We start from the raw sequence: 24,879 nt of genomic DNA, 5'->3' as shown, positions 1-24,879 counted from the left end.
CAGTTGCACAAAGCTCAGCATGGACAGTGTACCCAAGCAGTTTGGCACAAATCTGCCAGCATTGCACCTATTCCAGGGCAGAGTAGCCAGGTAAATCAGCTTGTGCTTGGCCCCATCCTGCCCTGCTTCAGCTTTCTTACTTTAGCAAAGGCTGGAGACATGGTACAGAGGAGCAGATCTAGGTGATAAACCTTTTTGTGTGAACCACAGAAAGTGAACCTTCACGCCTTCAGTTCAACTAAATCTTTGGGAATACTAGAGAAAAAGAGACAGGCTGTATGTAGCCACAGAGACCTGCACATAAGGAAACCCCATTTATGGCCACTATGTCATAAAAATTAAAATCAGATGCTTCACCACATTTTAGGCATATGTAACATAATTCATAATTATGTGAAACAGCATGATTCAAAATGCCATCTCTTGTGTGCAACTGCATTTTAAGCATTACTGAAAATGCAGCCTTGACTTGCTCACAAGTTAAGCTCTTGTTTCTTAAACTTTGAAATTGGGTGTGAAATTCCCATTTGAGAAGCTATTTGTAAAGGTTTCTTAAATAATAAGGTCTCCTCTCTGAGGACTGGCATGCAGCACATGTGAGAACAACTCACACTTCCCCTGCAGAGTCCTTGAAAATATTTCTTTGCCCAGCTTTTCTGCTTAATATTAAGTGGAGCCAAGTCTTGCACAAGCCAAAGCATCATTCAGGATGCAGCTCCCAAGGCTTAAGAAAAGTTGGGGTATCACCCAGTGCTGCCTTTGTGATATGCTCAGGAAACGTTTTGGTTACATTCACAAAGAAAGCAAAAAAAATACTTAACACGACATCAAATATACATTGTAAATACGTACCAACTGGAGGTGCAAGTTAACAGTTAGCCCATTCATTAAGGCTAGTTCCTGTCTTTGGGCCCCTAGAATAACAAAAGGAAAAAAAAAAAAAAAAAAAAAAAACAAAACGAGTTGGGGGTTTTCTTTGTCATTTCAGAGAAATCTAGTACAGCCTTGAGAAAGCAAAAGTATGTTTTCAGTTAATGTCTCTCTAAAGGCTGGAAAGTAAACAAATGTTTGAGGTGTCATCCCAGTGAAGTAAAAAGATTTCTTGTCTGACTCACTACACCACACTGGCAGGAAAGTATTTATTTTTTCAGGTCAGCCACAGAAAACAAAAAACCCCAATGAAGTATTTCCATTTCCTGGCAAACCAATGGTAGATTTATTACCATTAATACCTCAGACAAAAATCAGGTCAGAAGACTATATGTAAAACAAGGCTTGCAGGCTTATTTTTGTCAGAAGTTTAGATGTAAAGCAAGTCCAAAAACACATTGAGGCAATTATCTATTGTAAGTGGTTGCTGTAATGTCAAGCTAGATCTCATTCCTAATAAAAATTAAAATAATTAAAAAAAAACCCACAAGAAAAACTGGCCTATGGAATATAACAAAACATTATTAATGTAGCAACTTAGCAAGAAGCCATACCCACATAGCTCCAAGGAGGCTCATAACAGATGCCTTTTGGCTATAGCTAATCATGGGCAGAGCTAATGGAGTAACAACTAATTGTTATTACAAAGCATTTAGTAACAAATTCTCAAACTCTTATCAACAACTGGTGAAAGGTTTTAGGCAGGATGAGGGACTGGCATTGGGCGGGGCACCACCGAGATAGGGAGAAAATCAATTCCTGTTTGTTTCCATTTTGCCTGATGTCTGTTGTTGAAAAGCAGCAATTCACCCTTGACATAAATCAGTGTTTTGAGAGTCTTCTTCAGCTGGAAGGTGGGCTCGTGTGCCTTGCCCTACTCATTGCCCCAGCAGCAGAGTTTGCCAAAGGTGGAAAGAGGTTTCAGACAGGGAGGGATGGAGGCACGTGTAAGCAGGCAAGGAGGGCAACAGCCACCCTAAAGATCGATAAAGAGGAAAGAAAAGTATGATGTTGGGGTGAAAAGGGTAAGGGGAGCCACAAAAAATGGAGAAGTAGATCCTGGGTTTCTCCTGTCCCTGCCTTGGAAGGCACACAAAGACCCAACCAAGATGGGGGAATGGCAGCAAGAGTACCGAGCCACTCCGACCATATCCCCCAGAGTTTAGGTTCGTGGAGTTACTACTTTGCCAGCCCAAGAAAGTGAGATAGACATGGGCTGAACTCAATACAGGCAAATATAGCCAAGAACATTGAAACCTATGATCAAGAAGGGTTTATTCATAAATCCCTGCCAAGGAGGTCTCAGCTTGTGCCACCACAGAAAAAGCCATTCTGACCAAACTGTTCAAGGGCCTTTACTTGCATTGCCAAAATCTGCAAGTATTGGACAGAAAGACTTGCAAATAGCTGTGACTCCAGAGACATTGCGCAGGGGACAAGCTGGGGGGGGAAAGATGTCACAAAGAAGTTCCCTCCTTCAGACACCAGGAACACCGTCAAGTTTGTGGGAAGGAATATGGGTAGACCTAGTTCTTCATAGGGAAAAATAAGCTCTTTTCCTCACTTAACTCCTCTGCTTTGCTTTCCTTTCTTCCCTCTGATAGCGTTGCATCAGCAGGCTCCATGCTGCTGGAATAGGTCACCTTGTGGCTGTTCTATTGCAGATACACAAGACAGCTAAAGAGAGTGATTGCAGCTCAAAACAGTATTATTTGCAGTCTTAATATTTCTATGGAACTCTTGAGGCTGAAAAAAGGGATAGCATCAAGAAACGATATTGTTCTTATTTCTCCCTCTGCTCCTTCCATGAAATCTCCAGCTTTCACAGCAAATTCTGCACGAGCAATACTCTGCCTGCTGTACCGTTTCCACATAAAACAAATGGTTAATCTGTAGATCACTTTTAGCTGCATGCTAGCATCCCAAATTAAATATGACACTACATTTGTCATGTAAGTCTTGGTCTTCCATAAATTATATATTTATTAAAAGCTTTCTATTATTGAATTTCATGCCCACAAAACCAAACCTCATCCGTGTCATTGGAAAACTGTTATCCTTTATAACCTGCACTGCATTTCGGAAAACAACCTTTCTATGATCCAATTAACCTATTACAATATTCAAAGACCCAGCACACAGGAGACAAAATTATGTTTGCTTTCTTTATTTCCTAACTTTATACCGTATCTCCAAGACAGGCTAAAACCTGTATGTTCTGCTTGATAAATCTCCTCTTTAATAAAAGGAAGCAGCATTTGCAAAGTACAACTTCAGAGACAATTATGATTGCGTTAGGCAGACGCTGCCATCCTTCTCATCCCTGACTGCAGCGGGAGCCTGCTCCTCACCAGAGTAAGTAAAAAGCATGCTGTAAAATGATTGAAAAAGGCGAAGGGCCCCAATTCCGAAAACATTTTGGTTATTTCAAATAATCCTTATCACTCAAAGTCACTACAAATCTGCTCGGCATTCAGTCTTCCCTCAACAGAGACCTGCCCAAGCGCATTGTGGAGCAGCAGCCACACAGTTAATCTTGTTCCATCAGAAGGTGATCCTGCCAAGGTTGTAATGTTTTAATAAGGTCTGGTAGGAGAAGCAGAGATTACCGTCACCACGTTATGCCACTCAGCGTGAGCATAGGAAAAAAGCTGTGGCCTCCATTGACCTTGACTCTGTATTTCACAATGTATTTACTACTGTAACTTTCATTGAACAAGAAAATGTGACTGCATTTAATAAGCAAGGTGTTACAGCACTATAAACCATTAAATGGACAAAGATATTTTACAGTCTTTAGGCTGCTCCTGAATAAATCTCACCAAATAATTTTTACATACTACTGCTACTTAGAGTGAGAAATTACCATTCTTGCTTCTCCTCCATAATATGTTAAATACTGAATAAAAAAAAAAAAAAGACGTAGAATTCTTTTTATGTTCTTACATTAAATTCACTAAAAAAGGAAATTCAGAATTCACTCAACTCACACTTACTCGGTATTGCACCTTGCTGGAAAACAGTACTCAATCGTAAACACCACATTGGAAGAGAGCATTTTAACACAACATTTTTCATGTGTTTATTCTCTTAGCCCTTTCACTATTACCTACAATTTTAAAAATCAGAATCTATTACGATGCATCCATCATTTGGGAAGCATTAATTCATTTGTATTCTAAAAATCAGTCACCTAGGCCTAGGTCCTGAAAAAAACTATAAGGATGTTGTATAAATAAAACCCTGCTGGCATGCAAATCTGAGGGTCACAGCTGAGCCCACACCACATTTTATACTTCAATTAAAGCCCCAAAAATTCGGGAGAACAAAATCCAAACTGATAACATTGACATGCCCTTTACTTTTGAGGAAAACAACAGGACTATGAAACACTTCTTAGTAAAGGATTTTAAAAACAGGGTGGGTGGTTTTCTTTTTTTAAGAAGTAGGTTAATGGTAGGGTGACCTCAGTCATAATTTTTATAGAAATTTTTATAGAAATATAGTCATATTTTTTATAGAAAACTTGAACATATTCATTTAAAATTAACAAAATTTAATAAGCAGTGTCATGGAGTTTGGAAAATAAAATTTAAAAAAGGAGACTGACAAGCTAGCAATTAGATGAAGTTGAAGCAAAGCTCTCGTTTCCCTCTCCTTACACCCAGAATACATCTCTTAGTTAAACAAATACCATGATACACACTGAGCTGGCAGCCTCTACCAGCCAGATGGCTAAGGGAAAAAAAAGCCCCACCTGATTCCCTGCTTTCTGCTGTGACCCCTACCCTAAAGCCTCAGCCAAGCTGACCCCAGCACTGGCAGGGAGTGAGTGCCCAGACCACCCCCCCCACCCACCCCCCCAGCCTGCAGGGGTCCCGGGGACCCACGTTTTGCAAACAGAGCAGTAGCAGGCATTCACAGAAGGCGATGCAGAGAAGTGTGATAACTCACGTTCTTGAAGCTGCTCTTTGGAGGAATCTTGGCTCTCTCCTGGTTCTGTGAAGAGCATCAACAGTCTTACCTTGTTACTTTACTAATTCAGGTGCCTGCAAGTATGTTGTGTGACTGTTCTCTCATTCTCACAAGACATATTCTCCACCCTCCAATTAATTAAATTCAAGATTTCCAATTTTAAAAGCCTCACTATGTACTGGGCTAGCTGTGCAACAAGTCACATTTCTCCACCTGCCTACAGCTTCCAAGTTATACCCTACTAGGATGAGAACATCCACTTGCCAGGAAAGATCGGTCAAACTAGATAGAGAAATTCCTAAATCAGCTGTGCTCAGCACTTCAGCATCCTCCGCCACTTTATATTTTCATGGGTTTATGTTCTATGATAGTTAACAGATGAATATATCGAGCTTGCCCTTGAACATAATGGAAGCAAGAAAAGCAATTTCTTAGCATCCTGAGCAATACCAGGTGCTACGATAGCTACTTCCAAAATCAGAACAACTAATCGGCATTTTGGTTTTGTTTTCATTCTGCAGATAGGATTGCTCTGCACAGCCCAGTGACACCCAGTGTAGCCACACTCATGCGTATGTTATCGTAGTGCTTACATCATGGGTAGACCAACTACAACAATATTTGCTTATATTTGTTCTGCTCTAATAATAATGTCCATTGTCCTACCTATTCAGAAACTTCATGAAGATGTCAGGAAGTGACTTTATTTATAAATATGTCAATGAACTTGTCATGAAACATTCCTTAATGTCTCTCTTTCCAGTTGTTTGGATCCATTTGCTTCTCTTGAAGGAGAAAACCTGTAACTTCCTCATTGAACACTTGTCTATAGCTGGAGGAGAAATGACAGGACAATAGCTAGTGTACAGTCGGTCAACTTAACCGTAACATTTTTCCTTAGTGATGGCACAAATGAAGACATGATAATTCAGTCAGTATTGACAGTTGCCTTCAACAGCTGAATTGAAATACTGGCCAATTCTCACTAAAATCTGCTAATCTAGCCTTGACGACAGCTGTAAGGGCTGGGGAGAAAAAAGGGTCTGTGAGACACCTTGCCAAGACAATTTCACTTCCCCCTTCCCACAGCAACAACTCCAAAGGAAATCCCAGTGAAAGATTATTTCAACAACTACACACAGGTTAGAGTAAGAGGCGATGGAGGAAATTTGCAATCACGCAGACGACTGCTTTCATGGCTGGCAAACTCACCAGAAGTCTCCAGGGCTCCTTCTCAATCTCTGGAACAACCAGAAGCATTTACTGCTAAGGTCCTGCAGCACTGCAGACTCCTCTAAGGGTACAGCAGGGTAATGGGAACTTACAAATAGCAGGTCCTGCCCCAATTATCTGCTTCATTGACATAAGCAGTTCTCAAATATGAGGCTGGATTTAGCGGCAGGGAAAGGAGGAAAAGCAGAAAATGTCTAGATGGAAATAATTTTTCAAAGGGGGAAAGTTCATTGGTTTACTTCTAGGAGAGAGACTGAGAATCTGTAATGCCAGGTGCCCTTTAAAAGGGCTTCACGTGTTAGACCAAGTGGTTTATGATGCTCCAAGAAACCCTTTGCCGCAATTAGTTTCATGATATGCATATGCTCATATATTATCACACACATTCATCTCTTAAATCACTTGAGGTCTTAAAATTAAATGTTAGTCCATGCACAAAGCACTCAGAAAAACTACTATAAAACAAAAGAATGCAAGGAACTAAATTCTGGTCACATAGTTTTAAGACTTTCAGACTTAAAAGAAACTGCTTTTCGTTTCTAGAGAAGGATGTTTCCCCGCAGTTCACACCTACCAACCAGCTCAGCCATCAGGTCTAGGATGCACTCGTCTGCCAAAGCCCATGGGCGCTGACCATTGAAATGGCCATGAACACCTCTGAAAAGGAAAAGACAAACAATGAAAACATCTGCTGTTCCCTTTGGATCGGTCCTAAGAAACATACCCGATTTGGACATCCTACATTTGGAGGAGGGAGGAGGAGAAGACTCACCTAACTGAGCCCAGCACTTTTACCATGCCATTAAAGCTCATAGCAAGTGCAATGCATTTGTTGGTTTCTCACTGGTTTTCAGTTGCTTGAAAACTATTTATTTTGCCACCCCACCCCCCCCACCCCGAAATTATAGACATTAGCTTTTTCACAACTCACCTGGAAATGGCTGCATGGGTACCAGAATCCTCCGGGAACAGGCACAGTGGTGCCCAGTGCAGGATGGCACCCTACTAAGCCCAACCCACACCAACCACGTGGAGAGCAGAGATCACCCTGCAGAGTTACTCCACCTGCATTTCTAGCTGACTGTTGTATGGTGCAGAGGATGGTAGACTTGAACACTGCTTTGCTCCCAGACCAAAATATTACTTGTCAGAAACAATACCTAGCCTCCTGAATGGCCGGTCTGAGCTCGCCCTTCTGCATAAACCAGCAGGTACTTAACGGAGATGCAGGGGAGCACCTGCCCAAACCAAGCTGCTTGCTAATTTTTATTGCTTCTCTTCTCCCTGCCAAATTGTTCTAGATCTAAGTGCACATAAAGCTTTTTGCTTTGACAAAGGTCATTAAAAAAATTTTATTTTGTGCACTGTTCCTGTCTACAGTGGATCACATGGTCACTTTAAACCTGAATGCGTCAATGCTCTGAAGTGACAGATACATACATTCAGTTCTGAATTAAGTGCTCTGAACTAATTTTTGCTTCAAATGTGACACAGAAGTAAACTTCTAAGGTAGCCACCATGCATATATAAATAAAAAGTTGAAAAGTTTCTTAAACAAGCAGGATGTAGCATACAGATTTAAATGCAAATGAAGGCAGATTGAGAAAAGTAATAACAGTGCTAATCCAGGGGAACATTGCTCTGGGCTACCATCTCACACTGCATGATTTTCATATTTGCAGAGCACCATGGGGTACTTGTGGAGTCAGAAATACCAGGCTGCATGGGGCTGAGGCAAAAATGCTCTTTCAAAACAGGGACAAAGTCATTAGAAACAGTGTAGAAAGCAAAAAAGAGCCCATAAAACTATGGTGAGAGAAAGAGGGGTGGAGGGGGGGGAAGGAAGCAGAAAAAAAAAAAAGAAAAAAAGCCACCCAAGTAATAAACCTTTTAAAGAAGCTAATAGCTCCACAATGTTCACTCAAAATCATGAGAGGACATCTGGCAGATCAAGACAGGAGAGAAGAGGGTGGATGACATGCTACCAGCTAGTCCTCCAGGCTTAAGGCTATGTAAAAGATTGGATTTCCCTATCCACCTTGTACTTTCCCTTCTTAGGCAGAATTTCATTCTGTTTCCCACACAAATTACCTGGATATTTTATAGTCAGACCCCTTCTGATTGACTTGGGTCTACTTCACGCCTCCTAGGGATATTTCCAAAAGAACCAACATCTTAAAGAATAGAAAAAACTGCTGCAAAAAGCATTTAATGCCTCTTATCCTTGCAAAACACCAATTACTTTTGGACTACTTTAGGTCAACAGCTAAAGGAGGGCCCAGGTACAAGTGAACATCACTTGCAAATAAAATAACCTACTTACATTCAACAGGTCCAGCCCCACGCAGGCAACAAGGAGGACCCCAACCCCTGTGTTGGATATGGTTGTGTACACTAGCTGACTGCTTTTCCCTGGTTTAGAATTGCTCTCTGATGAGACCTTGATCGCAGAAAGCGGGCAGTGTGAAATAGCACTCATTTACAAGAACATTTTATAGATGAGAAATAAAGGCAGTAGGTGGGTAGGGGTGAAAATGCAATAAGGGGCAGGATTAGCGCTGAAAGTTGCTGCCTTCTATTAGACCGTAATGCAGCTGCATTCCCTGAAGACAGTGGTATGTGTTTCACAAACAGCAAGACATTTATTGCTAATTTCCCTTCTTATTCTTAACTGTAATATAGTGATCAAGGGACTCTGGGGTAATACAGACTGTTAAAAAAAAAACAAAAAAAAAACCAAAAAAAAAACCCACACAAAGATTTTGAGTGGCTCCCAGCCCGAGGGGATCTGTATTTCTGAAAGAGGATAGTGAACATAATAAGATGGGAAAAAGAAGCCCTAACTACCTATGGGATTCTCTTTCATTAGCTTTCTCTGATTTTATAGCCATTAGTGTCCTTCTAATGGGAATTTACTGATGAAAGCACTTTCTACCAGCACACAGGACTAACAAAATTTCAGAATAAATTTCCAAGTTATCATGAAAACAGATATGAGGTTTTGGGCATAGGAATATTTTATTTTGAGAAAAAAACAGGGAAATTTAAGTATATCAAAAGAGGGGAGAGCCAGCATTTATTATTATTCATATTATTATTATTATTACGGCACAGCTTACAGCTTGCCTCCCTCTTGATGGCGAATATAAATGGCAAGAGACAAAAATTATTGCCGCTAAAATGATAGTTAAAGGCATATTCTTGGACCCTTTTTTTATTTTAATCACATGAAACTCTGTAGCCTTTGCTGATGGCACAATACATCCTATTACACTTAGGTTGTAAAATTCTATGCTCTGCCTCAGAGAATTTATATCTCTGTATATTATGCCACCCCTCTCTCAGCTCTGGTAGGCACTGGGGGTAATAATCTTTAAGGACACAACTGCAGTGCTTCTGGCATTCCCCTCAGACACGGAGAGCCTACATCTCATTTTGTTTCTGCTGCACCCTAGGTAGCAAGAGAAATTTAAATTGAGGTACCCAAATTAATGAATACAAAACGTGGCCCATCAAATCATAAAGCATCATACAAACAGAACTATTTCTTAAACTACTGTGAGAGTTTCTCATTGTGCAAATTATTTTTTTGTCGGTTACCGTTTTATTTTCAATTTGGCACGGAATCACAATGCCACATTTTATTCGCTGAGGTCTGGTTGATTTAGAGCTCACTAGGGGAGCTAGAAACACATTTTCTGATATGATCCCAGGGTTTCAAAGGCGGTGAGAAAAGGGATTTAAATTAATTGCCAGCTTCAGGAATCTTCTGTGCTCATCCAAATCTTGTTCAAGTGGAAATTTCCTACTTGCTTCTTTGCCAAAAATGATGCAAGGTATTTAATGAGCCAATGCAGGCTCTTAAGTTTGACCATGGTTCCAAGCAAAGAAACAGCTAAAAGAAAGGAAGACCTATCCAAAGGAAAAGAACCATATGGGGCAGTAGATCGAAGGCCGAAACTAAAAAACCTGGGACATAAAAGCAGGCATTTACAGCTCTAACATACGACCTGCAGAAAGGCACAAGGCAGAGATGACTCCTGCCGGATGGCAGAGGTGGGTCTGCCAAGCAGAACACGATGGAGCCCCCCCAAGCCACAGTCCCGTTGGTGGGGCTGTTAGATCTTGCAGGGTTAGTTCAGCACATGGAAATGAAGGTTCTTCTGACTCACTGAAAATAATCTTCGCTGCTGCGGGTGTTGTTATAAAGCCTTCCACAGACTTAGAGGGTTTGTTTGTTATGTTCACAGCAGAAGCCTGTTGACAGACCACTTCAACGCTTGGAAGGACATATACATATTTTGTTTCCAGCCCAATATATTAATTTCTAGTTTATATTTACTGTGCCAGCATGTTGCTTCAGGTAAGTGGCTCTTTTTTGCCTTGATGCTTTCCCCTTGGTTTACCCAGAGAACAACCATTTTTCCTTGCAGTCTTCATTTTGCCCAGCTAAACGACTCTAATCCTCCAGGGTTCCATAGGTTCTCCACTCCCCTATCACCCTACCAGCCCTTTGCAAAAGCGTAACAACTGGCTACGGCAGCCTCCCTTCTGTTTTAATAGTTCCACTTTAATGAGTTAGTCGGACGCGAGAGACATTGCCCACTGTACTGAGTATGTTCACATGCATTTATGATTCTATAAAATACATTAATTACTTCAACAGCTCTGGTGGAGGGGAAGGGAAAACAAGACACTGCAAAGCACCTATTGGCTTTTCTCCATCCAAACAAGTCACTTGAACTTTGTTAGATTTCAAAAATAAGTGGATTATTGGTTACTCTAGACTAAGTGTTAAAGAGACAACTGTTCGTCCCTTTTTGGCCCTCATTCAATAAATCATGGATTTAGCTAAAATCAAAGCAGAAATAAAGATGGAGTCTCAAAGGCTCTTTTTTAATCCATACTAAGAACACCAGTGGCTTGGATTTGTAGTCTTTATATATTAACATTAAAAAAAAAAAAAAGGAGGAGTGAGGAATGTCGGAGGGAAAGAATACAGAATCAGAAAAGGTATATGGGGAGCAGATGTAAGAGAAGAAAGCTATAACTCACCATTTAATGTCAGAGGGGATAAAAGGGACAGTGTCACTATAAGAGGGAACACAACAAGAAATGCATGAAAAGGCCTCTTTCTCTCCAGGCCTTACTCTAATGAGTTGCCATCAACACACAGAGCTAAAGCTATGAGCTCTCCTGCCCTTGACCACAGCTACTGGGCAATCTTCCTTTTCACTCTTGCCATTAACTTTAAGTAGTGAAAACCATTTAAACAGACAAGTGTAGCAGCTATTTGAGATGAGCCCCAAGACACAGCAAACAGAAAATGCAATAAACCAATTTATAAGAAAGCCAGAATCTATATCATTGCTGACTTGAAGGATGTGCCTAATTTGCATGCCAGGTCTTAGATTGTAAGGTACTTATTTATCCAACCCACAACGACTAAATTCCACGCTGCCAACACACGAGGCATCAAACAGGCTTTGGATGGCAACAGCTTACTACCTTGGCCCAGATTTTACTAAGTTGACCTTGGTGAGTGGAATAAAAGTACCCATTTCAGCATCTCCAACCACCTAGTCCTTTGCAGCCCTCAGCACCCGATCCCACCTATCAGCTTCTTGAAGCATACTCATTGTAGCAAGAACATTGCTCTGGTCAAATGTAGCTTGACCTTACCCTGAATTTCTCACTTGTTTTAGGTACATCTGTGATCGGCAGGATTTTGTTCTGTGTTTCTGTTGATTTTAGTTTGGGGAGGCTTTGGAGTTTGTTTGGGGTTTTTTTCCTCTGTTTGTTTTTGCTTTTTTCAAACCTTTCTGATTTATTCTGGGTAAGGTAATTGGGGCCAAGCTGTATTTTTGGCAAACAGCCTTTCTAGATGCTCCCTCTCTTCTGATGGCTTGAAATCGCGTTCAGCCATATTTCTCACTTAGATACACCTACTGAAGGCATTTTTGATCTTCTGAAGAAACATGCTGCCTATTCTTTTCTTTCAGGTTTTTATAATCAACAAAAAAAAAAGAAAAACAACAACAAAAACATCCTTCACTGTAGAACAGACAAACATAAAACTGGAAGTAAACCAGTGGAAAGGTACAGTGAAGGAGCTGAAATATGTTTGCACTCGCAGTGCATCACTCTAACAGATAAGAGTGCTATCTGACTTTTACCTTTTGAAAGAGCTCAGCTGTTTCCCTGATAAAGTAGGATAATCATACAGAAATGGACAGGGTTGCAATTTTTTCAAATGACTGGAGAAACTGCAGTGCTGTGCTGAATGAATAACCAGGAGGAACGAGTGGTTCCCAAAGTTCACATTCAGTCCCATTCATTCTCAGCCTTCTTCTCTTATAAGGATACAAGCAATAAATAGGAAACAGTAAAACATTTTTATTAACCCACAGCATTCATATATTAACAAGTGAAAGAGCAGCTACAGGGTTTTCACATTTACATTGTGAAGCCTCCATCCAGACTGTTTCCAGTGAAACAAGGCTGCCCAGTTAGCAGAATTAGTTTTTCCCCTCCTGCCGCCCCATATTTCCTCTGCTCTCTCACCATGAAATCACATCTGTTCCACTCATATCCCGCACCCTATAAAAGTGTTCAGCTCTCTCCCAGCTCACTCACTCATCTGGATGTTATTTTCCTTTCCCGTCATCAGCTCCCTGGTTTTTACTTATCTTTTTCCTTACTTGTCCCTGCTCCAGCTGCTCAGGCAGGTGTTGGACACCTCAAAGCACAGACTCTCCATGGAAACAAAGTGAGTTTATATATATAAATAAAATAAAAAAACAACAGAGATTCTCCCCTATATTAAAGTTTCCCATTTGCTATGATGACAATGCCCCTATCCTGCACTGCTGAAACGCGTCCCTCTTTTGTCCTCCTGTCTCCCTCACACCAGATCTCTTCAGCAGAGCTCATTGCAATCCACTCCCAGCTCCTCACTGGGATGCTACTAAGACAGGAATGCTTCTTTCTAAATAAAATGAACTTGTCAGGCAAAGACCTGGTTTAAGAGGAGCCAAAAACCTGCCAGCGCTGGCAGCAGCACCACCTGCGCTCCGTGCTATTTCAAGGGGAACTGCCCATTGCAAGGCCTGCAGGGTGAATCACATGCAGTTAAAAATGCTAATTAGAAAATCACTGGATCTGAAACTGAATCACGTTTACCAGCAAGGAGCAGTAACTAAACGAGATTGCGCATCTTGCGTATAAACACACATAGCAATTGGATGGGGCTGGTGAAACTGCGGGTTGTCCCGATGAGCCAAAGCAGAGCCACCATGCACAGCACAGGGTAGCACAGCTGGAAGTTTCTCTTTGCTTGTTTCACTGCTCATACCTTTAAAGGAGATATAAATAGTGCTAGGGAAACACGGAACATGTTTTACTCCTGGGCTGTAGTGGTTTTAACACACTGTTCTTCTATTCAAGCATTTCCAAGGCAGATCTTGAAATAAAGCAAAGTGCATAATAATAAAGCAAAGTGCATAATAAAGCATCAAAAATAAAGCATCTCGCATACCCTGTGTCATACTCACGTTCGAGCCCACTTGTCCAGTTCTTCATCCAAGTAAGTTTTAACTTTTCTTGGCTGGAGCCCGAGAGAATTCCCAGCAAAGTATATACAGCTCTCCTCTCCGTTCACCAGGCTCAGATCAGCTGCAGAAGGAAACCACAGACACCGCACACATGGGAGTGAGCACAGGGGGGACAGCACTTGTGTACACACACACACGTGTGCTACCACCCGCAGCTCTGCCCATTCTGCATCTCCCTGGGACATCGTGCTCCCCACATGCCAACAGAAGTAGTGCGCCTTGACTTTCCTCCCGGGACACCCCTCAGGCAACCCTGCAAAGAGATCCAAGGAGGAGGAAAACTGGGCAGTTTGCAAGCAGTTATTTCCCTCACTCTTGTAATTTTTGGCTGAGTCCATCTGTACCTATTCTGGACCTAACATGAGTTCATGCAGCGTTAAATCCCTAGGTCTCTGGGGTGTGTGGGAAGCAGCCGCTGGCAGCAATTTTGTCAGGTCTGTAACCAAGGGTGAGTGAATAGGCAGCGGTTTCCTGACCAGGCTATCTACTTTTCTTCCACCATCAATATATTCCTACCTGAGTCGTGAAACTACTTGAATCATGCATTTAATAAAAGTCAAGACTAGGTAAATCTGTGTCCTTCATGTAAGTTCTCCCCGCATGGTTAAATCGCTATTCAGAAAAATGTAGTCACTGCACAGAATATTTTAAGGCAGTCTCCAAAGTTCTTGTCTTGTCAGTATATATTGTGGGCTGCACTTCATGTTATCATCATCATCATCTGAGGAGGCATTCTATGTTGACAAATCCTTTCGATGATTAGAAGAAAAGCAAGGCGGTAGAAATTTATAAATAGCTCTAGTGAGGTTCTGAACAATCTAATTACCCCATGTCATCATCTATCAATCCAAACACTGCATTTTTCTGTTATTTCTCATGTTAGAGATTCTTGGAGGGACAAGTGATGGTGACCTTCCAGAAGTAGTAAGTAATTTGCATTCATCTATACCTATAATTACAATACCCCAAAAGCTAACATTACATTTATTTTTGGTAAACATAGTCAATAAACCTCAGAAGAAAGACTAAATGAATGAATATGTTAAGATACTTGTTCGAAACAATAAGATTGCTTTTCTGTTCTGAAAATTTTACGTTAGGGCTGTAGTGTAGAAAAACAGATTAGATGCCTAGAAAAGGTCTCTTACTACCTTTTGCACTAACAATTACCAAGTTCATTGAACTTCACCAGAAGCACATTTTTCAGAAGTATAGACAACTTAGGTAATTTCTTAATTAAAGCTTTAGAAGCTTTTTTAAAAAAAGCCTGTCAGAGGGCAATTTCAGCCTAATCTGTTTTACAGATACTAGGTCTGGTTTTTGTCTGTTCTAATTTAAATGAAAACAGAGAGGCATAAATATTATCCAAGCTCCTAAATTGATTCTATTAACAGGTTTTTTTCTTATCAAGAAACACAATAATACTATCTCATTCAGAATAGAGAAGGATCTTTGCTCAAGAATTTGGAGCTCAGTCTCATTAATACTCTTTACACTCCAATCAAACATTAAAAAAGGTAAGGAATCACAAGCAAGTTAGCTTTTCTTGCACACAGCCCTTTCTGAATAGAAACACCTCTTGGGTTGGAGAGAGATAGCATTACCTCTTCAATAAAGTGTATTTTTCTACTTTTAAGCCTGTTACTTTGAATAGTTTTGTTGGTTTGGGGTTTTTTTTTTTGGTCATGTTACCACCTCTATTGGACTGTATTCATTTCCTTTTCACAAAAAGTCATTTACTTCCCCCTCTCTGACATCATTAAAGGATTCATTTTGGACCACTTTTTGCTTCCCAATCTAGGCTTGTTTTTTGCAGCACCTTTTCATTTAACAACTTCTTCTGACTTAACACACCATTGTGCTCCAGCATTTCCTTGATCACTGTGATATTCTTTACAGTAAAACATTTGCTTTCTTAAGACTAGTATATGCCTTTCCACAAATTAATCTACCCTCATTTCTCACAGCGAAGGCCCTTTTTATTTCTGCAGGAGCTGTGGCTGACATACAATACATACTGAAATATTCAAATAAGAAATAAGCACAACTGATGAAATAAAGGCTGATGCAAAAAAATCCCAGAAGTTAATTATTGAAATGTGTCCTTAGAGTAGCCTGGAAAAAAAACCAACACATTAAGATCAATTAGAAACTTTCTAAACTATTCTCAAACCTACTTAGATTCATGCAAACTGGTCAGATCTAACAATGTACATTTTATTTGCATACTAAATATACCCATTCATCTACATTAGAAACATATTCTATACCTTTTAAAGATCAAAAAAAGAGCAAGTTTATTTACAGAAATGTTCAGTTCAAACACGAGGGAAAAACACAGTGACTTTATTAACCAGAAAGGAAAGACTAAATCTGCTTGCACATATCTGAGCCCTACCCCTTGTTGAAGGATGGAAGGTCACCTTTCTTACACCTTCCCACACACGTCTCCCAAGCCCTCTAAACAAAAAGCCAGATTTATATGATTAACCACTACCTTTAAGCATCTCCTCAGGGAATTATAGCTCCACACTTTCTCTCTGGGACATCTTTTTATTCCCAAGAAACCCCAGTGATGCTCTGTTCCTTTATAAGATGAAACACAAGCCTTAAACACAGTCTTAATCAGATTAGTGATCTGGTGCCCGAGGGCCAACTGCAACCCAGCCATCCCAACTGCCTTCCCACAGTGCATGAAAAAGCATTACAGGGACCGCTATCAACTCAGAGAAAAGTCAGGAGATCCAAACATTCCTCTAAATCTCCTGCTGGCATCTTCTCCTATTTGCTCACCTGAGCCTCATCCCTCACGCTTGCACTTGAAAACCTCAAAGATTTGCCAGGGAGTTAATCTGCTAGTGGTTTCCATGTGATTGATATAACAAATAAACAGCTGTGGCATTGATTATAAATTGATAACTAAATTAAACTATTATAATGACTTTCTAAATATTTTTTACGTACATCATCTTACAGTTGTCTCCTATGAATGTTCTCATCTGCTTCTTGTAAGGCTTCCTTTTAAAACCTCATTGTAAAGTTTTATGTAAATATATAAAGACTGTTTGATGACTAATATCTGTAATGACATTTATCTTCAGAAGCATGTTATATAGGATCCACTCCTGTCTCAGATAAATGTCAGGGGAGATCTGTCTCTATGGTATAGGCACACAATGTAAATATATATATATATTTACACCCCTGTTGTTTTTCAGCAGGGAAGCTGTTCCTGATGACAGCTGAAGAACAGAAAAGAGAGATGGGGGAAAAGAAGAGGGGAAAAAACCTCAATTTGGGAACATAGGAATGATGGGTTCTGTGCGCTGTTCAACTGGTACTACTTTGTAGGCTGGTTATCTTCACTAAAACATATATATCCACACTCTCAGGACTACATATTATAGTAACCACAGGGGGTGGGGGGAAGAACAAAAGATAAAAACCAACACACACATCAGCTGCCTCTAGGTCTAAATATTACGGTAAGTGACAAAACAAACAATAATGGAGGTTGGAAAGGAAGCAATGAAAACTGTCACAGGGGTATCAAAACTTTTCTGTCCTTCTCAAAAGATTCTTTAATCTGAAGCTGCTGTGACATTGAACTGAAAAATGACCTTTCATACTCCTGAGACGTCTGACACTGCAGTGGAAGGCACAGCTGCAGCCAGGTGCCCTACTGGAGCTGGATTTCCATAGTACAGCCAGATTAAGGGCAGCAGCGTAATGGCCATGTAAGCTGCCTTCCAGCATCTTTCCAGCTTTAGAGAGACATTTTGCAGCCGCATGGTGGAAGCTGAAGTGGCTTTGAGTACAAAATAGTCATACCCAAACAAACAGGTGGGGCTTAGGGAACCCTCTGAAGCAACCGGGGCTGGGGGAATATTACTTCTTGGCAGATGGGCTAACACCTCCTCCATGTGGAGGAAGCACCCAGTTTAAATATTTGTAAAGTATCCAGTTCTGCTCTGAATAATATAAATAGCAAAGCTCAAAGATTTAAATGTGGGGAGAGATAAGCCAATACCACCAGTGCATAGAGAAAGAAGATTTATCATCCTCGTGTCCTAAGGGCAGGAGCGGAATGCATTCCCAACATTCATCACTGCTCAGCAGGAAGATACTGAACGCAAAGATAGTTGAAAACAAAGATGTCCAGGAATCCAGACAACTGATACCATTTGCTATCACGGATTCCTACTGGACATGATTTGGTGAATGTACCTGTAATTTCTCATGTATCATCAGTACTACTTTTTTTCAGAAAAAAAAATCTGCAGAAAATTTTATTTATTGGAAAGGTAATATATTTTGCAATAAATGTCTATGATTTTTTTTCTCTAATAGATGCTTTCTGCCAGAGCAGAAAAGAAGTGTGACTATACTTATATATGTTCACCATAAGGAATATATAGGCCATTTCTTCAGCTCCCAGCATGTGATGACCAGGGCCCATAGAGCAGGCACAGATTTTGCTCCCTATGCATTTGACACATGAGCTGAAAATAAACCCAGACAGGGCTTGGAAAGCAGGAGAAGAGCCCAGGAGAAAGCAGGAGAAGAGACCACTCTGCTTCCATATGTGGGTGCTCCCACAAGATTTCCCTGCATGATTTTGGCCAGATACAGCAGCAGTGGCGAGTACAAAAAAGTGTCATGGAAATGTTTTGTACTTCCATTGGGCTGGCAGTGCTAACCCAAAGCAAGTATTTCCCTCTCAGCTCACCAGCTTCCCCCTCACATGATTCCAGCCTCTGCAGCACCCTGTCCTCTCCATGCCCAGGCATGCCACAGACTCCTTAAAACAACCCACGGACCAGGAATCAGACACAAAAAAAAAATAAAATTGAGAACCATTTTGCATGGCTACATGGAAGCCATGTGCACTTATCTATTTGTAGGCAATTCATGAGGAAAGTAGGAAAGATCTTCAAATAAAAGGTTTCATTATGAATTATTTGCTCAGATCAATTATTTGTTCTAAAGCACAGTCTTCCATTTGGCCTCAGGAAGAAAATAATCTCTTCCACCAGCAGTAAAGCATAAATGTTAATATAATATATGTACCGTCTCTTTCATTAACTAAAATAATTGTAACTAGATAGATAATACCAAACTATATTATACCAAGGAAGCAACTGCTCTGAACTATTGTAAGCGACATTGCCTTTTCAAACCATTAGATAGAAATGCTTCTGCCTATAATTTTCAATCAGTCACTATATTGTTCAAAGCAGCTGACTGACAGCATAAGCACCGTGTAAGTACTGTATCCTAGCATTTTATTCAGGATGGGAATGAAAGCATAAAGCTTTTGGTGCTAGAATAAGTTGATGGATTGATTTAGCAACACCCGGGACATACTGTGCTCGGATATGACTGCAATTGCTCAATTATCTCATAAGTGACAATGATTTCCAAAGATTTGTGATAAACACATGCAGAAGATCTGAAGCCCCACCTTGCCCCCGCACTATAATTATAATTCTCACTTGGAGGCAGATCCTTGACTTTGGGGATACAGAAACATTCACGAAGATGCTTTAATTCATCTTCTTCATCTAAGCGGAAAGCAAGTTTCTTGTCTGTGGGACTGCAGCCCAGCCGCAAGGCAATTTGCTCTAAAACAGTTGCTGGTAACACAGAAGAACATGGATCCATTTTCAGGTCATGCAGTTTCACCTTAAAATGAAAACACCACAGTTTAGCTTCTGCAGTACGCACATCCACAAGCCGCAATAAACAGCCACTGAAGCTGCAGCATTCAAGACCCAAACTCACTTGATTTAAAGCTTTTTAAAAGTATTTGAATGGAATAGTAAAACTGATCAATTCAAGTATTTCTAAGGCAACATATTGCTGTAGCCCCAAAGGCTTCCCCTCCTCACCCCCATCCAATGCTCTTCCCTTTTTAAGCTCTATCAGCAGCTTCTAAGTTCTCCCACCAGAGCGACAGCAGTTACAGATGCTGAAGTGTCATTCACAATTTTGAGATCTTAGGGCCAGAGGCAGCATTATTGTTTCTGCAGCCTGTGCTCCTAAAAATAGCAGGTGCACAGCTACGCTGGCGTTGTTGCCAGGCTGTGCAATGTTCAGCCTCTTTCCGCTTTCCTGCCTTAAAAATAGGAGGGGGTGTTTGTGCACAGCCACGCTCACAAATGAGGGCAGAGCAGGCGGGGGACAGATGGCAGACAAAGGTATTGTTAGAAATGTAGCTTTCAAGACCAGGACCTTGAATTAATATTTTCATCCTGGTGGTTTAGCTCCATTGGTCCTAGGGAAGGAGAGGAGCTCAAGTCAAGCTGCAGAAGTGGCAGACCATAGTTTCTAACAAAATATCCAAAACTGGAAATGCAAAATTTACAAGCTCATTGATTTTGATAAGAAAAATGGTTCTGTAATGGCAGCGCTCAGAGGCACCCTGACACCATTATGTTCAAGATGGCATTTGTGCGCTTGGCTTTACAGATCTATTGGCAAAGACAATTTATGACATGGACTCTGTACTTCAGGGCAAAACTTTGCCGGTGCTCCCTGCTGCGCTCTGTTGCAGAAGGCAGTTGAGGGGCTCGCTGAGGTGCTTGGTGGTTGCCCCAGTTTAGGGAACTGCAGTGTCAGACCACACAATATTCTCTGACCTTTTAACATCCCCAAGAGTTTTTAGTGCAGCAAAAAAACTCTAGGGGATATGCTGAAATAGGACAGATTAGCACTTAATATGCAACATAAAGCCACCAGAAAATATAGCTTTTTCTCTCTGTTTGAGAAAGAAAATTTTATAAATACATATCCTCCACAAGTACCAGCTCCCTTTCCTTAAAACCAATAATAAACTATTCAGTTATCCGGCTACAAGCTGTGGATAGAAAGAACAACAGACAATGATATGGATTGCAGTCAGCTGAGCATTACATTCACTGTCACTTAACCTAGCTTGGGCTTCTGAGACTCAGTGGGATGGTATATTCAAAATTATAGATTTTTTTTTTTTTAATTAGATCCCCAATGATACATTTCTCTTGATTCTTTTCACTACAAATACATAAATGCATATGAGGTATTTTATCAAATGTTTGTGCCAGCCCCTGAACACCATCCAGAAGAACTTTGTCAACACATATGGGAAGGACAACAGTCAGTGTTTAAATATAAACCCCTAAACAGCACAGCCTCATTAGTGCAAATTAATCCAAACCTGCTTATACTCTAGCCAAATGGCCAGCATGATGCTAGTTACCTGGTTTCATCTGCTATCATTTAGTTTATGATAAGAACATTATCTTTTCCCCCCTCCAGACTTGATACCTTACACAGTAGCAATTTTTCCTCTCCCACCAGCATGCAGAGTTAAAAAAGAAAAAACAAAAACAAAACAAACAAACAAAAAACCCCTAAAACAGCAGAGCTCTTTAAGACAGCAGTTTTCATTTAGCTAACATTCACCCTCTCCTGGGAGGTATTGGAGATACCCAGGTTTTGTGCTGTCTCCACACAGATTGTTCACACCTCCTTATTGTCACCAAATTTATCATTCCCACTCATTCATCCTAATGAACCCTTAGCTGGTAAAAAAGAAAATGGTAAAAATGGCTGAAAAAAAGTTGTTTGATCATCTTGGTTCTCAGAGTCCTTTTCAAGGTTAGGAGGCAGAGGGCTACACCTAGGCAAGGAGCTGCACATGATGCTGAAGTGGCTGAGCTGGCTGGATTCAATACCCCCAACCAGCCACCTCCCGAAGAGCTGCCACCCCACTGAAAGCCCTGCAGAAGGTGAGAGCAGGCTCGCTGTTCCCCAAGAACCACTTCTCAGCACCTCCACAGCTGAAGAGCAGATCAAGAGCTCTTCTTTGCCAGCTCCCCTGCTGCAGTGTTGGTAACAACACATGTGCTCTCCTGCAGGTGAGAAGAGTATTGACCTTCTGGACCTTATTCAGCAGACATGAGGGAGGATGGTCTAGAGATTTCCATTTCCTCCAGTAGATGTTAAACATCCACAAAAACAAGCTAGGTTCATGGACACCATGGCCATCACTAATACAGGCACCTCGTTATAACCTAAAGACACTGGAGGGTAACTTAAATTTCACTTCTCCAAATTACAAAAGTTAAGAACCTGTGGGCTGATTTGGTAAATCAGGGTTTATTTTCAAGCAATACTAGGATCAGCTCTTGGAAAGTAAAACTGCTCTTTGTTTGCAAAGGCTTATTTCATTGATTTATAACACTAGCATGGCTGTCTGGATCCCATACTGTTATCAAAGCACGTCCACTCACAAAAATCTAGTCCTCTGTTTTAAATAATGAGTATTTAAAGCAATTTATGGAAACCATCCTTGGAGAAGGGGCTAGGAATCGGGTCTCCCTGGTGTCTTGATCCAGATAAAGGACTCCACAGTAGTCTGTGTAGTCTTTTCTATAGTCTCCTTGCCACTCAAGTTAATGATTGGATTTAATTATTTTTTTTTTTCTTTTGCTCCCCAATGACATAGATCCTGAATTAAGGGAAAGAGCCTTTTAATCTCTCTAAACATGACCTACTTGAGCTAGGGATATTTTTTCAGTGATGCTCAGCTCCCCAGGTCCCTAGGATGGGGACTGTGCAGGGTTGGTATTGCTGTCACCTACGTCCTCTCCTAGATACAGCCTATGAGGAACGTTTGGGAGCCTCTAGTGTTTATCTCCTGGGACCCACACAGGCAATACCATAAATTAAAGGTGAATTTGCTGATCAGGAGATGGATGATAAGGGTGCTTGAAGAACAGTTTGATTTTATACACCAAATCCCCCTCGTCTGGTCTGTAGGTTCTCTGCTTTACACCACGTGAACACAGCACAGCATCCTACCATTTGTCTTACTAGTCACCATTTTTCAGTAAGGAAACACAGTTATTACAGTGGATTAATGGTTATCATATTCCAGGTCATCTGCTGACCTGTCTGGAAAGCATAGGTGGGTTTTGTTTCCATTTGAGGCCTGACCCAAAACTCACTGAAGTCAATAGGTGTCTCTATTACAGAGAAAGATTTCTGGATCAGCCTTTTGGTTTCCTGTCACTGCTGTACTTTGCTGCATCTGATCAATGACTTGCGTTTATTGTGATTCTTATTTATATTAAATTTTGACAGCAAATATGAGATCAAATAGAAAAATCTAAAAGCTAAAAATGATTAAGTGCTCAGAGGTATCTGATTTAATACAAACATTATGAAATAAGATAGAACTACTAAAATAAAATCAATCAAAATCCTATTGAGGAATGAAATCCCAAAGATCCAAATCTAAGACCAGAATAAGAAAGTACTTTTGTCCTTTGAATGGGAATTAGGTTTCATAGAGAGGAATCCCAGAACTGGTTGAATTATTTTTTTCTTTTTACTCTGAGTGACAGTATTACATTTTCTAATTGCTGCAGAATAAAGTCCCATGCAATCATTTAGAATAGTTCACAAGTCATTTGTTGTTTTCTACATGTAGAGCAAATACATTAGTATAAGAACGACACACATTATTCCATGCAATTAACTTAATTTAACCAAAAACTACATTCTCTATCCTTTTCCTCAAATTAAAATTCAGACACATCAGTGCCAAATGTAATTCCCACTTTGATAAATGTTATTCCTTATCAGTTTTTTTTTTTCATACAACATCGAGTTAAAGTAATCAATATTTGAAGAGAAACAACTTGCCTCCACCACCTACGTAGAAAAAATAATTCAGGTGTTTTCTTCTTCCTTTCCTTGAAACTTTATTACAGTTTTTGACTTAAAACATATAGATGACATGAAGTCAGCATATTATTTATTGAATTTTTTTTACTCTTTGCTCTTCTGACTTTTCAACAGAATTTGCCTGTACTGCATACTGATTCAATTTAAAGAACTCACCAATGACCGTTGGCAATCTTTCATTTTCCAAAAGAGCACATGCAACTTAATTTAAGAAAACAGTCCTTATTACATATTTTATCAGCACAGATATTAGTTCCGCTACTTCATCTCCCATTTTACAACTATAAAAGACAATGGATGAGAATTAGTCAGACACAAGTGACGCGAATGTCTGGGTAATTATTTCTGTTTTGTCCTTTATGCATAATTTACTGACTAAATAGAAAAGAAAAAAAAAGAGTGAATATTAGCAAGACATCTTATCAAACTTACACAGGAAGGTCCATTAGGCTTAATTATAAGAATGATAATTGGTCCTATTTTTAGATCTACCTTATGACACTTTTAGAGATCTACCCTCTGTCTACAACTGTATCTTCATGTCTTTATCAAAAGAACTGTAAAGTCCCCTTGCCCCCCTTAAACATTTTGTTTAAGTATTCCAAGATGTTACTCACAGTCTTTCTACCCAGCATAGTGCTGACAGGCATACAATGAATCCCTACTTAAAAAGTTGTATCGATATCCTCAGAGAAAAAGAGTTTATCATGCAAACAGCATGTCCTGCACTTTCTGCCCTCCAATAGCTGTTTACCAGGTTGCTAAACACAGCTCAGCCCACAGACCTTTGACACTTCCAGGTTAGCACCCAAATGAACCCTTTGGAAGAAAAACTGGGGGTGTGCACACATCTAAGCATGCAGCTGTGCAGTATAGGTCCACGCTGTCAAAATACACCCCCTGAAAGCACCAATGGCACTGCAAATTGAAGTTGTTTTAAACCCCAAAGAAACGCTACAGAAATGCACAGAGCGTAAGAGCTGATTCTCCTTCTCATCTATTACACGAAGGAAATTGCTTTTGTGAATACAGTTTTGCAGAAGGAAGTTCCTAAAAAAGCACAGCCCAGAGCAACACACATTCTAGACTTCTTCAGGTTAAATACACTTCAGTGAATTTGTTTAAATTACAGAACCGCAGAGAAGGAAAAATCTAAATATTCATAGCATACCCGACAACAGACACACAGCAGCACACACAACTGTATAATTAAATATGTTACACAGCACACTGCCACAAGCTGCAGCAAGGGAATGCGACAGAGAGGAATTATAATAAACTCGGTTACTTAGAGTAATTTAGGCACATATTGACCTTCGTGTCAAGAAGTGTTACGGTGTTAAAAGTAATTTTACATATCAGACTCATCTTTTCCCCTCCACAGTGAAACCAT

General features: G+C 40.4%; 1 protein-coding gene across 4 annotated transcripts in view; it reads right to left on the bottom strand.

The window, feature by feature from the left end:
• KYNU (kynureninase) overlaps positions 1-24,240 on the bottom strand; it is a 59,947-nt gene extending 35,707 nt beyond the window's left edge. Inside the window, exons 1-6 of one of the 4 annotated variants that reach the window (XM_056350337.1) lie at positions 24,104-24,234; positions 21,554-21,646; positions 19,247-19,436; positions 13,692-13,812; positions 6,713-6,795; positions 853-914 (exon numbers count right to left, since the gene is read on the bottom strand). In XM_056350337.1, the coding sequence (XP_056206312.1) occupies positions 853-914; positions 6,713-6,795; positions 13,692-13,812; positions 19,247-19,415 (435 nt within the window). In that variant the 5' untranslated portion in view covers positions 19,416-19,436; positions 21,554-21,646; positions 24,104-24,234. The other 3 variants (XM_056350334.1, XM_056350336.1, XM_056350338.1) reach the window with 3 other exon arrangements.
• Between the last annotated feature and the right edge of the window lie 639 nt (positions 24,241-24,879).

Source organism: Falco biarmicus, chromosome 8 (assembly GCF_023638135.1).
Source record: "Falco biarmicus isolate bFalBia1 chromosome 8, bFalBia1.pri, whole genome shotgun sequence".
Classification (NCBI taxonomy): Eukaryota; Metazoa; Chordata; class Aves; order Falconiformes; family Falconidae; genus Falco; species Falco biarmicus.
The sequence above is the reverse complement of the archived record's forward strand: the minus strand, read 5'-3'. Positions and strand labels throughout refer to the sequence as shown.